The sequence below is a fragment of the Panthera tigris genome, chromosome A1 (genome assembly GCF_018350195.1).
Source record: "Panthera tigris isolate Pti1 chromosome A1, P.tigris_Pti1_mat1.1, whole genome shotgun sequence".
NCBI lineage: Eukaryota > Metazoa > Chordata > Mammalia > Carnivora > Felidae > Panthera > Panthera tigris.
Window position 1 is genome coordinate 78139969 of NC_056660.1, and position 13430 is coordinate 78153398.

Here is a 13430-nt window from a genome sequence, read left to right on the forward strand (position 1 = left end):
TGTAGGAAATAACTATGTCCATTTGACTCCCTAACAACTGTCACCTTTTGATCCAAAACAATTATGGACCGTGAATCTTTACTTCAAAGTGGAAAACTACAATAATTCACAAGTGCATTTGAAATTGAAATGCTTCATTGTTTACTGACCATTCATAATGATAAGAATAAACCTAAATTCCAATAAAAAGAATAGTTCAGAAAAACTACAAGTTTCAGCCTGCCAAACATATAGTCATAAATGTTTTTTTTTAATTTTTTTTAATGTTTATCTTTTAATTTTATTTTTGAGAGAGAGAGAGAGCGCGCACGCGAGCATGAGCAGGGGAGGGCCAGAGAGAGAGGGAGACACAGAATCTGAAGCAGATTCCAGGCTCCGAGCTGTCGGCAAGAGCCTGGTATGGGGCTCAAACTCGCGAACCACGAGATCATGACCTGAGCTGAAGTCGGACACTTAACTGACTGAGCCACCCAGGCGCCCCAGCCATAAATGTTGATTGACAGTAACTTCTGTATTGCCAGTCCTGTCTGGAAGCAAAATCGGGATTGTGATCTCCATGCTGCGTTCTCCCACCATTGTCCAACAACATGTTTTTGTGATGTGGGTTTTTTGTTTGTATTTTTGTAATCTTTAGCAGCAGAAGCTCCAAATAATGAATATTAGGTATTTTGCTACTGGACATGTGAGGTCACAATGAACTAGGCAGATGGCTAGACACTCTTCAAACCGGGCATGCGCTTTTATAGACACATCACCTGTCTTCCTCTTTAACTGGGAAGTAAACTTTATTATTGAAGCATCTGTTTCATTATCTTACCACTAAGCTATAAACCATCGTTTGGCTCCTTTTTATAATTTTGATATAGATGTTGAAACTTGCCCAGTATACTTTCTGTATATCAAATTGTACCTGCATAAATTCAAGTTATATTTGCCTTTGCTACGTGGGTTTCTTCCACGATTTTCAGCAGTGAGACACTGTTGTCTATGTATCTGGTCTTTGTATAGTGTAGCTGTATATACTTCTGATCTGGTTGATAGTAATACTTGCTAGGGTCTACAGCAGAGCTCTTTATAATCAGTATCTGTTTATATATACCATAGCAATATGACTTGTGCTTTCAAATTGTAAGACATTAATGAAGAAAGTTCTAAAACTTACTTTGGTGCCTTTGTTATACCCAGGGACACGTCTTGTTTCAGATTGTATTTGTGCATGAAAGTTCTGTGTTGGGTCAAGAACAAAATAAGAATGTCTCCTCTCATCACTTGCTTTCAACATTGTACTGGAAGCCCTAGCTAATGCAATAAGACAAGAAAAAATATATACAGATTGGAAAGAAAGAAATGAAACTGTCTTTGTTAACAGATGACATGATTATCTCTGTAGAAAATTGGAAAGAATCAGCAACAAAAATTTCCTGGAACTAGTAAGCCATTATAGCAATGTTGTAGGACACATGCTTAATATACAAAAATCAATTGCTTTACAAATATCAGCAATGAACAATTGGAATTTGACATTAAAAACACAATATTATTTCCACCACTACCGAAAAATAAAACACTTAGGTATAAATCTAACAAAATATTTACAAGATATTTGTGAGGAAAACTATAAAAACCCTCATGAAAAAAATCAAAGAAGATATAAATAGATGGAAAGATATTCAATGTTTGCAGATAGGAAGGTTCGATATTGTTAAAATGTCAGTTTTTCCCAATTTGATCTATAGATTCAATACAATCCTAATAGAAATCCCAGCAGGTTACTTTGTGGATATTGACATAAAGTTTATGTGGAGAGTTAAAAGATCCAGAAAAGCCAACACAACGTTTAAAAAGAAGAACAAAGTTGGAGGATTGGTGCTACCCAAATTCAAGACTTCCTCTAAAGTGGCAGGAACAGTGGTACTGTGAAAGAACAGACCAGGAGATCAATGGAACAGAATAGAGAGCCCAGGTAGACCCAGGTAAATATAGTTAACTGATTTTTGACAAAGAGCAAAGTTTGATAGAGAAATGACCGTTCTTTCAACAAATTATACTAAAATAGCAGGACTTCCTCATGCAAAAAAAAAATGACTTGAAATAGATCATAAATCTACATGTAAAAACAAAACTATAGGAACTCCTGAGTGGCTTAGTTGGTTAAGCATCTGACTTTGGCTCAGGTGATGATCTTGCTGTTTGTTGAGTTCTACCCCCGCATCAGGCTCTGCACTGGTGGTGTGGAGCCTGCTTGGGATTCTCTCTCTCCCCCTCTCTCTCTGCCCCTCCCCTACTTGCTCTCTCTCTCTCTCTCAAAATAAATAAACTTTAAAAAAAAGTATAAAACTTTTTAAACAATAACATAAGAGAAATTGTGGGTGACCTTGGGTTTGGCAATGAGTTTTTAATATAACACTAAAAACAGCAATCCATGAAATAAATAATTGATAAGCTGGACTTCATTAAAATTAAAAATGACTGTCCTATGAAAGACACCATTAAGAGAATGAAATGATGAGCCACAGATAGAGGTAAATATTTGCAAAAAAAGAAAAACACATCTGATAACGGACTGCTAACTAAAACATGCAATGAACACTTAATACTCGGCAATAGGAAAACAACCCAATTTACAAAATGGAAAAAATATCTGGACACCTCATGAAAGAAGATACACAACTGGAAAATACAAAAATGAAAAGATGCTACACATTATAGGTCACATAGGAAACGTGAATTAAAACAAAAATGAAATACCACTGCAAACGCATTAGAATGTCTAAAATTCAAAACACTGACAATGCCAAATACTGGCAAGGACGTGGAGCACCAGGAACTCTGATTAATTGCTTGTGGGAATGCAAAATGGCATGGCCACTTTGGAAGACAGTTTGGTGATATTTTACAAAGCTAAACATAGTCTTACCATACGATCCAGGAATCACACTCCTCAGTATTTACCCAACTGAGCTGAAAACTTATGTCCACACATAATGTGGATACAAATGTTTATAGCAGCTTTATTCGTAATTGCAAAAACCGTAAGCAACCAAGATGTCCTTTAATAGGTGAGTGGATAAATCAGCTGGTGCATTCGTAGGGTGGGCTCTTATCCGATGATTTAGGAAGTGAGCTCTCAAGCCATGAAAAGACAAAGAACCTTAAATGTATATCTTTGAATGAAGGAAACTCAAGTGATTACAACCTGAGAAGTTTGCATACTGTATGATTCCAACGATATGACATTCTGGGCAAGGTGAATCTGTAGAGACAGTACTAAAAGCAGTGGGCATCAGGGGTTAGGGAGAGAGGAAGGGATAAATACTGGAGCATGGGCTTTTTAGGGCAGTGAAACCACTCTGTTTGTTACTGTGCTGGTAGAACATGGTATTATGAATGTCTTAACGCCGGTGGAATGTACAAAGAGTGAATACCAACACACATTTATATACTTAATTAATATTAAGCATCAATATTGGCTCATCAATTCTAACCAATTTATGAGACTAACACGAGAGGTTAATGACAGGGGACGCGGTGTGCTGAGTAGGAGAGAGAAGGTATGATGGAGCTCTTGGTATTTTCTGCTTAATCTTCCTGGAAACGTACAAAGCACTCTGGAAAATAAAGCCTCAGATATTTTTCAAAAGGTCTGTATTTGAAAACAGTTACGTTATTATCTCGTGCAATTCATTAACGCGTGTAAATCTATGAGAATGAAACTAGTAATGTCATTTAACAGAATCCCCCCCTTTTTTTTTTCTTAACCAGCCAGAATTTATACATACATGCTCGAGAAATCCAGACTTGTTTCACAACCTCTTGGCCAGAGCAATTTTCTCATTTTCTACCTGTTGATGGATGGGTTATCTGCTGAAGAAAAATACGGGCTTCACCTTAATAATTTATGTGCGCACCGGTAAGTGACTGCATATTTTCTACGTGGTAATTCCGTCCTGAAGTCGTGGTGGCATTTAAGCAGTCTTAAATTTTCTCCTGATTTTTCAGAGAGTGGGTCAAAGAGAAAAATTGGGTACTGTTAGGTCACAACCATCTGTAACAGGATTGTAACAGTTTTTTGGTTTTTTTTTTTAGAGTGTTGAGGTTTGTGTATGTATTAACTTGTGTTTCTGTTTTCCTAATTTTCAGATCAGAATTAATAAGTGAGTGTCTATATAAACCTTTCTGTTCCTTTGGGTATTTTGGATATAACATTAGTTATGCATTCCTAATCTTTGGCAGTCTTTTGAAATAATGGGCAGTATTACGTGGCAATCACCGTTCATTAGTAACAGATGAAACTGCATAAGGGATGAAGACAAACAGCACATAAACCGAGGAGCTCATTTTCTGCCCTGGAGGCAGAAAGCATTTGTTCAAATGCAGATGAATTGGTCATAGGACAGGATGGAGGTGAGGGACTCCTAAAGATAGGAGCTGAGGAATGTCTTCACGCTGAGGGTATTTCTGCCACCTGCCCGATCCGATGTGTCTCCCCATGCAGATTGGTCCAGATTTGGATCGGGATGAGAAGAAAACAGTGGGCAGAGTGAGCCCCGTTGAGGGGAGAAAAACCGGTGCAAGAAGGGAGCAGAGGGAGCTGGGCGTACCGACCAAGCTCACTAGTAAATCTGGGACAGGGCAGAGGCACTAGACTCCGAAAGAGACACGGATTTATTTCAGATGCCTGCTGACATCTGACTTGGAGTTACTGGGTGTTTGTTATTGGATTCAAGAAGAGTGGTGTGTGTTTCATAATTTTTGAGAACCCTTGCAAGAAAAGTGAAAGAATGCCTGAGGAGGAGGACCTGTCTTGCTGGTTGAGGCATGAAGGCAGAGAAGCCTCTGGGGCTGCAGGGTCGAGATGCCAAGTGTGAGAGATGGGGCTTTTCCGGGGTGATGGGGTCTACGGGGCTCCTGGAATGGATTGGAGGGACAATGGGGCAGCCTCTGTCGTGGCCACTGCCGTGAGGCGTTACTGAGAGTGGGGCACAGGGCCACTTGAAGGGGATGAACGGCCCTGTCCTAACTTACCATGACGTTACCAACCACTGTCAGTCAATTTCTTTGAAAATATTACATCCAGGAGTATAGGCACAATGGGTCATGCAGAGCAGGAGAGAAGTAATCAAAAAGTTAAGGCCTTATCAGAATTGTGTTTTATTTACTGAAGGACTTTGGGGGTTTACTGTGTTCCCAAACAACAGAAATTCAGAAGAAAAAGAAAAAAAATACTCCTTTTGGAGCATGGTAGCCTAGGTAAAAGTGATTTTTTTAAAAAAATATGGAAATGTTAAGCTCCTACGGCACTGAAAATGTTTTTTTTACCAAATCTCCTCATTTCGTGAAGAAGGAACTCAAACCCAGAACCATAAGGAGGCTTGTGCCAAAGGGAATATGTCATGTATCAGCAGCACTGAAAGACCTGTTCCCTGGAACGAGCCTTTGTTTTGCTACATTGAGTGTCTCTAATGGCAGACGTTGTCCTTGGGAGGAAACGCATCGGATGGGCAACCCCACGTCAGGTGTTCAGGAGTAGAAGCGAGGGAGAAAAGTCTTACGGATTTCTGTGTTCCAAATCATGCTTACGAGTACAGAGTCAATGTAGACAGCAGATAATTGGTTTAGGGGGTTGTCTGTATCTATTTGCACGTGTGTGCCTGGCATTTCGGACTTAGAGCCACTGAAGAGTAAAGGACCGGAATCTTTTCTACCATTCAAAGAAACAATTTAACTTCTGGGTCTGGGGTTTGGACCCGTCTTTCTGAACGTGTGGGCGTGGGGGAGAGAAAACAAGGTCTCCTTTATGGGGGAGCCCGCCCCGGCATTCATCCCTCTTTGCAAAAGAGAGTTTGGAATCACTCAGGCTATTTAGAAAGTCAAACAGTCAGGGGTTCCTTTGTGAGAAGCTCCAACAGGAAAGAAGTCAGCAAAATCATGAATCATTCAATTCCCCTGAACAAAGAGGTTATTTTATTAAAATGTATGATAAATATCTAATGGGAACAAAACAACATTCCTCAATAAAAATACACACCACCACTCCAGATTCATAAAAATATCAGTTGGGACGTTTGTACAATGAGAATAACACAGACATAATGTTCTTTAATAATAAAACAGGGTGTTTTGCAAGTTACAATGCATCATGTGCATCGCATTGTTTCTGGGGTTTCTGTGGCGTGGGTCTTCTCCCTTTTATGGTGCTGGCAAGGCTCGGGGAGTTCGTATTTGTCTGACGTTTGAATTGGGGTTGGGGTCTAATCTTTATGGAGTAATGATGTATCTCAAGGACCATAATTTTTGAAATTGTTTGGGTCATTTGCAATCGGTGGTGTAAATCTCAACTTGCTAGCTTTCTGACCTTTCACAGACCAGTGGCCCTTCTGAGTTTCCCCCTTAAAATCAGCACCTAACAGGTATGGGAAAAATCACGATGTATAAATAGACTATTAGGAAGAGTGCTGTTGTTACCATCACATCTACTGATCTGATTTTCTTTACAGAGATGTTGAGGTATCTGTTAAATAGACCATCCAGGGGCACCTGGGTGGCTCAGTTGGTTAAGTGTCAGACTTCGGCTCAGGTCATGATCTCACGGTTCATGGGTTTGAGCCCCACATCGGGCTCTGTGCTGACAGCTCAGAGCCTGGAGCCTGCTTCGGATTCTGTGTCTCCCTCTCTTTCTGCCCCTCCCCTGCTTGAGCACTCTTTCTCTCTCAAAAATAAACATTAAAAAAATTTTTAAAAAATAGACCATCCAGATATGCCTTTGCTTACTCAATGTTCATCCCACAGTGCAGCTTGAACTGAAATGTTGATGAAGTATGTTGAGTCTTAAGACAAATAATACCAAGAATTGCGAGCCTGCTTCCTGCAAATGTACCTCTTTCCTTCTTTAATAACAACTCATTGCCTGCGTGGAACATAAAATAGACATGGAACAGTAACTGGGGGCTGCAGACATACTCGGTATCCGTCATATGTTCTTATGTAATTGAACTCCAAAGAGAAGGAAACATTGCTGGAGCTAATGCTTTATAATTAAAGCTACATAAGTGTCTTTTTTTAAACTTTGACTCTGTTTTTGGAATTAAAAGTTTTCAGAGTCTCACATGAAAATTTATGAAGGTTTATTTCAGTGTTAAATGCCCCTAAAAATACTTTCCTGCTTGTAAAATTGGAACAATACCTAAAACAAGCAGATAGCACTGTTGCTTAACCATGGAATAAAAATGGTACAGCCATGAGTTCCTATAGCTGAACTGCATTGAGACAATATTTATAACACTTTGCATAAGGATTTTTCTGTACAGATTGTTAAAACAACAACAACAATGATGTCAAGGAAAAACAAGTCTCTGGGTCACTAACATTTAAAGCAGGGAAAATAAGATTGCATTTACCAAGGATTTCCACTAGATGGTGCCATCTCCACAAAGTCAGGAGCCAAAAAAAAAAAAAAAAAGGCTCATCAGTAAAGGTTTCTTTTTGATTTATGGTTCTTCCTATGATTTACTTCTTTTTCCTGTTTGCTCGTTTTTCAAGTTCTATTTCAAACTCCTTTGTACGTATTCCTAACCTTGCATCTCAGGATAAATATAGTCCACGTTCGTGGGATTGGGCTTTAATGAAAGACACAGTCGTTAATTGTTTATCTTCGGTGTGCTTTAAACAGCGTTTACAGGTTTTCATCCCAGAACAGTTGGGCTCCAAAATGCAAAGAAGTTATTCCTAATCTGCCTTCATTCTGATGAGCGTCGTAAATTATTGCCGCACTGCACGGTAACATTTTCAGAAAAGGTCAGATTGTGAATTACAAGCTGAGAGCAAGCAGCCCTTGACTCAGACAGAGCTTGTGACCTGTTTCTAACCTTGTGTGTTAGGAAACTCTGACTCATCCAGTATTTGGACTTGTGATTGCTGCCTGGGAGTGCACCTGTCACCGAGGACGCTGTGGCAGTTAACGCTCACTGAGACTTCATTTCTTTCGCTCAGGGTTTCTTATGCACATTTAATTTGGCTTGAAAAAGTTTCACATAATTGAAAAATAGGTAAGGGTAAACTTAAGTTATTATTTGAGGATGACTCTTCATTTGGCTATATATTTTAGGCAAGCAAATCTTGAAGGTGCTCCCAAGACACAGTTTCAAGATAAGAGGAATCAAAATGCATCTCTACCTGACTCTATTATTAGTTATCTACATGATAATCACAATTGTGATACCGACAACTTAGAGAGCAGCGCCCATCATCCTCCAGACCCCGTCCTACTATTCTCTTCCCTGTCTCTTTGAATCCTCACCTGGACCTGAGCAAAGGACCGCTCCTGCATCAGAGAGACCAGGGCATGAAGAGGGAGAGGTCCTCCAGGAGCCAGACTGGAGTCTAAGTCCTACTGACTCTCACCCTTCACCCTCTGTATTGTGCCCACAGCAACGTGGCCTGTAAATTGGCAACCACGGGCTTTGCCACTTTGCGTCAGGGACATCTTTAAGGAAAATGAAAGTGAAAGCACGAGGTCGATGTTTGCGTACACGTTTTTATTTAGAATTAGTTAAGCAAAACTAAGTCCGGACATTGTGGAGTCTGTCACCTCTATCATAAAAAGCAATTCTGGGTTACTTCTTTCTCAGGTAGAAAAATTAAAATTTTAAGCCATAAGAGATTGCATTATCCTCGCTGGAGGTTAGAATATTGAAAATAATGGAAAGGGTTGGGTAACCTCTGTAAATGGCCAGGTAAATTTCACTTGTGAAAAGCCAGTAGCGAGGATTCAGGGCCAGGGGTTTCTTCCTTCTTTCCATTTTTGAGTCACGTGCACCCAGATGAGGAGAGAGAGGGGAAAAGAAAACAACAAACCACACTGGTATGAGGGACATGTTCTACCTCTTTAATTAGTCTTCAGAATCCTATGGGAGAGTTGTGAGCATTCTAAATTGTTTTTATTTTTTTATCTAAAAATTGTTTTTAAATGTTTTTATTTTTATTTTTGAGAGAGAGAGACAGAGAGACAGAGACAGACAGACAGAACGTGAGCAAGGAAGGGGCAGAGAGAGAGGGAGATACAGAATCCGAAGCAGGTTCCAGGCCCTGAGCTGTCAGCACAGAGCCCGACACGGGGCTCAGACCCACAAACCGTGAGATCATGACCTGAGCCGAAGGTGGATGCTCAACCGACTGAGCCACCCAGGCGCCCCTAAATTGTTTTTATAATGAGACTGAAGCACAGATACATAACTTAATCAAAGACATTTAGCTAGTAAGTTTAGTTAATGAAAAAGCCAGAATCCAAACCCAGGTATGTGTGGCTTCAAGTTTTATGTTCATTAGCACTCTTTGATTGCTGGTGTCAGATACCCAACATGAACACATTTAAGAAGAAAAAGAGAAGAAAAGAAAAAGAGGAAGGATTCAGAGAATCACATAACTAATTGGAGAAGAAAGAAGTCGCATATAACTAGATCCTGGAACTAGATGCTGTCTGTCTGTCTCTGTCTCTCTGTCTCTCTGTCTCTCTCTCTCTCTCTCTCTCTCTCTCTCTCACACACACACACACACACACACACACACCCCTCTGTTTTACTTTGCTTGTGTTTTCCAACATGGGGAGGAACATAACACACAGAGCCCTAACCTTCCACATCTTAGGAACCCTGGAGAGGAAGCCAAAGTTCCTCTTTTCCTCTCCAAGAGGCCACCTTGGCAGCCCAGCTTAGGTCTCAGGCCCTCCCTGGTCCCTGAGTCATTCCGAAAGGGTGGAGGATGGGAGCTGTTTAACCAAAGAGGAGGACAGGGGAGCTGGGCACAAGTAAACAGCCACGTGAAGCAGGTTCCTTCCACTCTGTTCTGCTCCAACAGCCAGGCTGATCCCCAGCCACCCAGAAGGGTGCCAGCCCCAGTGTGAAGACGCGGCTGTGGGGAGGCCTGGGGGGCAGGCACAGCTCACCCTGCTGATTTGCCAGGTAGCTGGGCCCCACGGCTACCCATATACAGGACCATTAATAATGCAAATGTATTTCAGGAGAACTGCAGATACAAATTGTGGCACGTTTCCATGTAATTTCTGTGTTATGTCTATTTCCCCCTAAAAATAGTTTTTCGGGTTGAAGGTGAAGCAATTCTGTGATCCATCTGATCGACAGTATTATTTTTTATCTTTTTCTCTTTTTTAAAAAAAAATTTTAACATTTATTTATTTTGAGAGAGACAGAGCGTGAGCAGGGGAGGGGCAGAAAAAAGGAGAGACACAGAATCCAAAGCAGGATCCAGGCTCTGAGCTGTCAGCACAGAGCCCGACGTGGGGCTCGAACTCACGAACCATGAGATCATGATCTGAGCTGAAGTCAGATGTTTAATTGACTGAGCCACCCAGGTGCCCCATCATTTAAATCTTTTAGCATCTCTATGAGATGGCTCTTAATACTCCTCCTGTTTTACAAACGGGCACACTGAGACCCACCAGATATGTAACTTGCCCAGGGCTGTGCAGGAAGGAAATGGGGGCACCGTGATTTCAAACCCGGTGATCTGTCCCCCAGGACCCAAGGACTCAACTGGTTGCCCCTGATTGCTGTTTGTCCCCTGGGCAAGTGTGATGGCCAGCCTTAGAACTTGGAAACTGACACTCTGTCCTGACATACAGACATTAATTCCACTGTCTGCACCTTCATGATTTGGAGAAAACCGATGAAAATATACCTTTTCTCAGCATCACCAGACTATTACTCTTACTATAACTCTTTTCAGAGTTCTGCTTCTGTTCCTTGAAATTCCAGTTTGGTTGTCTTTATTTTCCCAGGCACCAATGGGAAAGGAGATACCCACATATACCCGGGATCCCCACATATCCTCACATCTTGGTTCTTTAAATGCATCACCAAGTGCTGATTTGATGTCCTCACTCTTGCTTGGCCAGGCCTGGCCTACCCCCCATCCCGTCTACACAGATTATTGTTTTCCCGCCTCTTTAATTCTCGCTCTTTACACTCATGTCAGAATAATATTTGGTAAATTCCAATTTAGCAAATTGGAAACCTCCTAGCTCCGAAGTATCTAGTAAATATTGCTTTTCTGTCATATCAGATAAAATCTTCTTGATACAAGGAAACAGAGCTGGTGAGGCCTTAAGGAATTTGAAGGAAGGGATTATTAACATGTACTTGGAGATTCTCTCTACTTCTGTCTCCGAGAGCCTCAGACTGGAGCTGAGCATCAGGCGAGTGAGGAAATAAACTCGGGTGACATTCGATGAGCAGTGACCATGTTTACCTTTCGGTTATGAAAAAAGAAATCCACTCTTGTGTTAGGAGAGCTCAATGTTCTGAGTCTCGCTTTTCCGGTCAGCAAATTAGATGTAATAATCTAGACTATAGATCTCCAATTGATTCTTCGTAGTCCCCAAAGACGAAATTGTTCTGAAAACCGACCGCTTATTTCTGACTCATGCTGGTAAAAGGACTGACACAACCTGAACTCGTCTGAAGCAGAATCTAAACCTGAATTGACACGTATCTCTCACTTGTTAGGAATATTCGTATGGTTTTTCCCAGAATTAAAATGTTTGATTAAAGCATCCTGCCAATCTTGCTGGGAATATAAACACTACATTAACTTACAAAAGTAAAGAAAAATGATCTGCATAACAGAACATGTCTGGGTCCAAAAGTTTAGGATAAAGAGTTGTGGCTGGCGTTCCCCCAGTTTGTGTAGGTGTGAACCGTGGTAGTCATGATGTTTCTCCCAAAGGGAAGCCCCACCTTACCTACCTAAGGCAGACACTCACTGAAAATGACCTCCACATCTGCCTCGGTGTCTCACAGCAGGGTCCCTTCCATTTCCAAGAGCCTCCTTCCCTCTCGGTCTCTCTTTGTCTCTCTCATCTCTGTCTCTCTCTGTTTGAATTATTTCCCCTTTATGAATAAAAATTATTTTATTGCATTCTAAATCATGCTATATCAAGATGGCGGGCGGGAGCCCCTCCACCAGTGGGGGTGATATCATCTGTTTTGGACGTGAGGCTCAGGTAGGCTCCTGAAGCTTGTAGAGAAGAACCACGGAGCATGCTCAGGGGTTGGCGTGGTGACTCCCTATTACTTTAGAAAGACTCTCACAGTTCCGTGTGTGTGTGAGAGAGAGAGAGAGAAAGAGAGAGTTGGTCTCCTTCACAAAACCTACCCATGCAGCTGTAGCAACAGCGTCCCATGCTCACGTGTGTGCCACCCACCATATATGGCAGGCTAATGCAGTGGGTGCCACTTCTCTGTCTCCCAGCCCTGCTTGCCAGTGTCCTCCACTGCGGGCACCCAGCAGCCCCATATGGCCTTCCCCCGGGGCAGAGGTAGAGTGGCCATCTCCCTGCGACAGGCGAGCCTGGGTGAGCCGTCCCCATCACCCCAGCCCACGTCTGCCCCAGCCTCGTTTCATCCCCTTGCTGAGTCAATGACCATGACACGTACACATACTCCTTCTGCTTGTTTTCCACATGCTCTTTCCCCGATGGTCTTCAGTCCCCGATTGCGGTTCGCGGGAGCCATCGGACGGACACAGTACAGGGGAAGACACGGTGCTCTTCCTGGTCCCGAAATCAAGGCCCGTGAATAACTGTTAGCAAAACCGCACGTCGACGTGGCCTGTCAAGTCCACTTCTGCTCTTGCTGACATTTAAGGGGCTTTTGTCCTTGCAGTGGGCTGACCGCTTTGTACCTTGTCAGTACTCGATGACAAAGGCATGTGGGCTGCTGACGGCAGTGAGCTTATCAGCGGAAAGCACACAGCTTCCGTGGGACCCTCCTCTCCTTGCCTAGGTCGTTTCGGGAAATCGCGCAACCTCTCCGTGCCTCCCCTTGGTCCTCTGTGAAGCGGGACCGGCCTCAGCGCTGTCGTGCATGTGGTCGGGGTGGGTGGCCGGCTGCCGGAGCCTAGAGAAGAGTCAGTTCTGTCGTTACTGCTAGAATGGAAGGCTCTTTTCCATCGGAGCCATATGTGAATAACTAATCACCGTGATGCCAAAGACCATGAGTTCCTGTTAGAGCTTTAGCTCACGTGGAATAATTGCAACCTTGGCAAGGCTTCTCCTCGTGTAGGTGTGACCTCGGGGCAGTGCCACACAGGAACGTGTCACTGTGACATCTCTCCGCGGTGGAAATTTAGTCGGATCTTTGGATGACAATCAGCACAGCCCTTTGAGGCAGTGAGGGTGATGAGAGTAGGTGCGGAGAGGAGGGTGGCCGGGTGGTGACAGGCGGGGCTGGCTCTCGGGACCCCACGCTGGCTTCTCCACGGGTACCCCTTTACAGCAGGCGAACAGAGCATGTTGTATTACAACCTAAAGCAGAACCTGTACACTTCTGGAAAACTTCCTGTTTCATGTTTTCCCCGGGGCAAAAAATCAATTTGAATGCTTCAAATGCTTTGTCATTGTCTATCAACAGAGTGGG

At 42.6% G+C, this 13430-nt stretch overlaps 1 protein-coding gene across 4 annotated transcripts in view; it reads left to right on the top strand.

The window, feature by feature from the left end:
• Nucleotides 1-13430, top strand: part of MYO16 (myosin XVI) — a 610989-nt gene that overhangs the window by 343743 nt on the left and 253816 nt on the right. For all 4 annotated transcript variants that reach the window (XR_006215346.1, XM_042980064.1, XM_042980054.1 and 1 more), the window contains exon 16: nucleotides 3763-3910. Coding sequence is in view for 3 of the 4 variants with exons in the window: in XM_042980064.1 (XP_042835998.1) it covers nucleotides 3763-3910 (148 nt within the window). In the remaining variant the exon portion in view is untranslated. The remainder of the gene's footprint in view (nucleotides 1-3762; nucleotides 3911-13430) is intronic.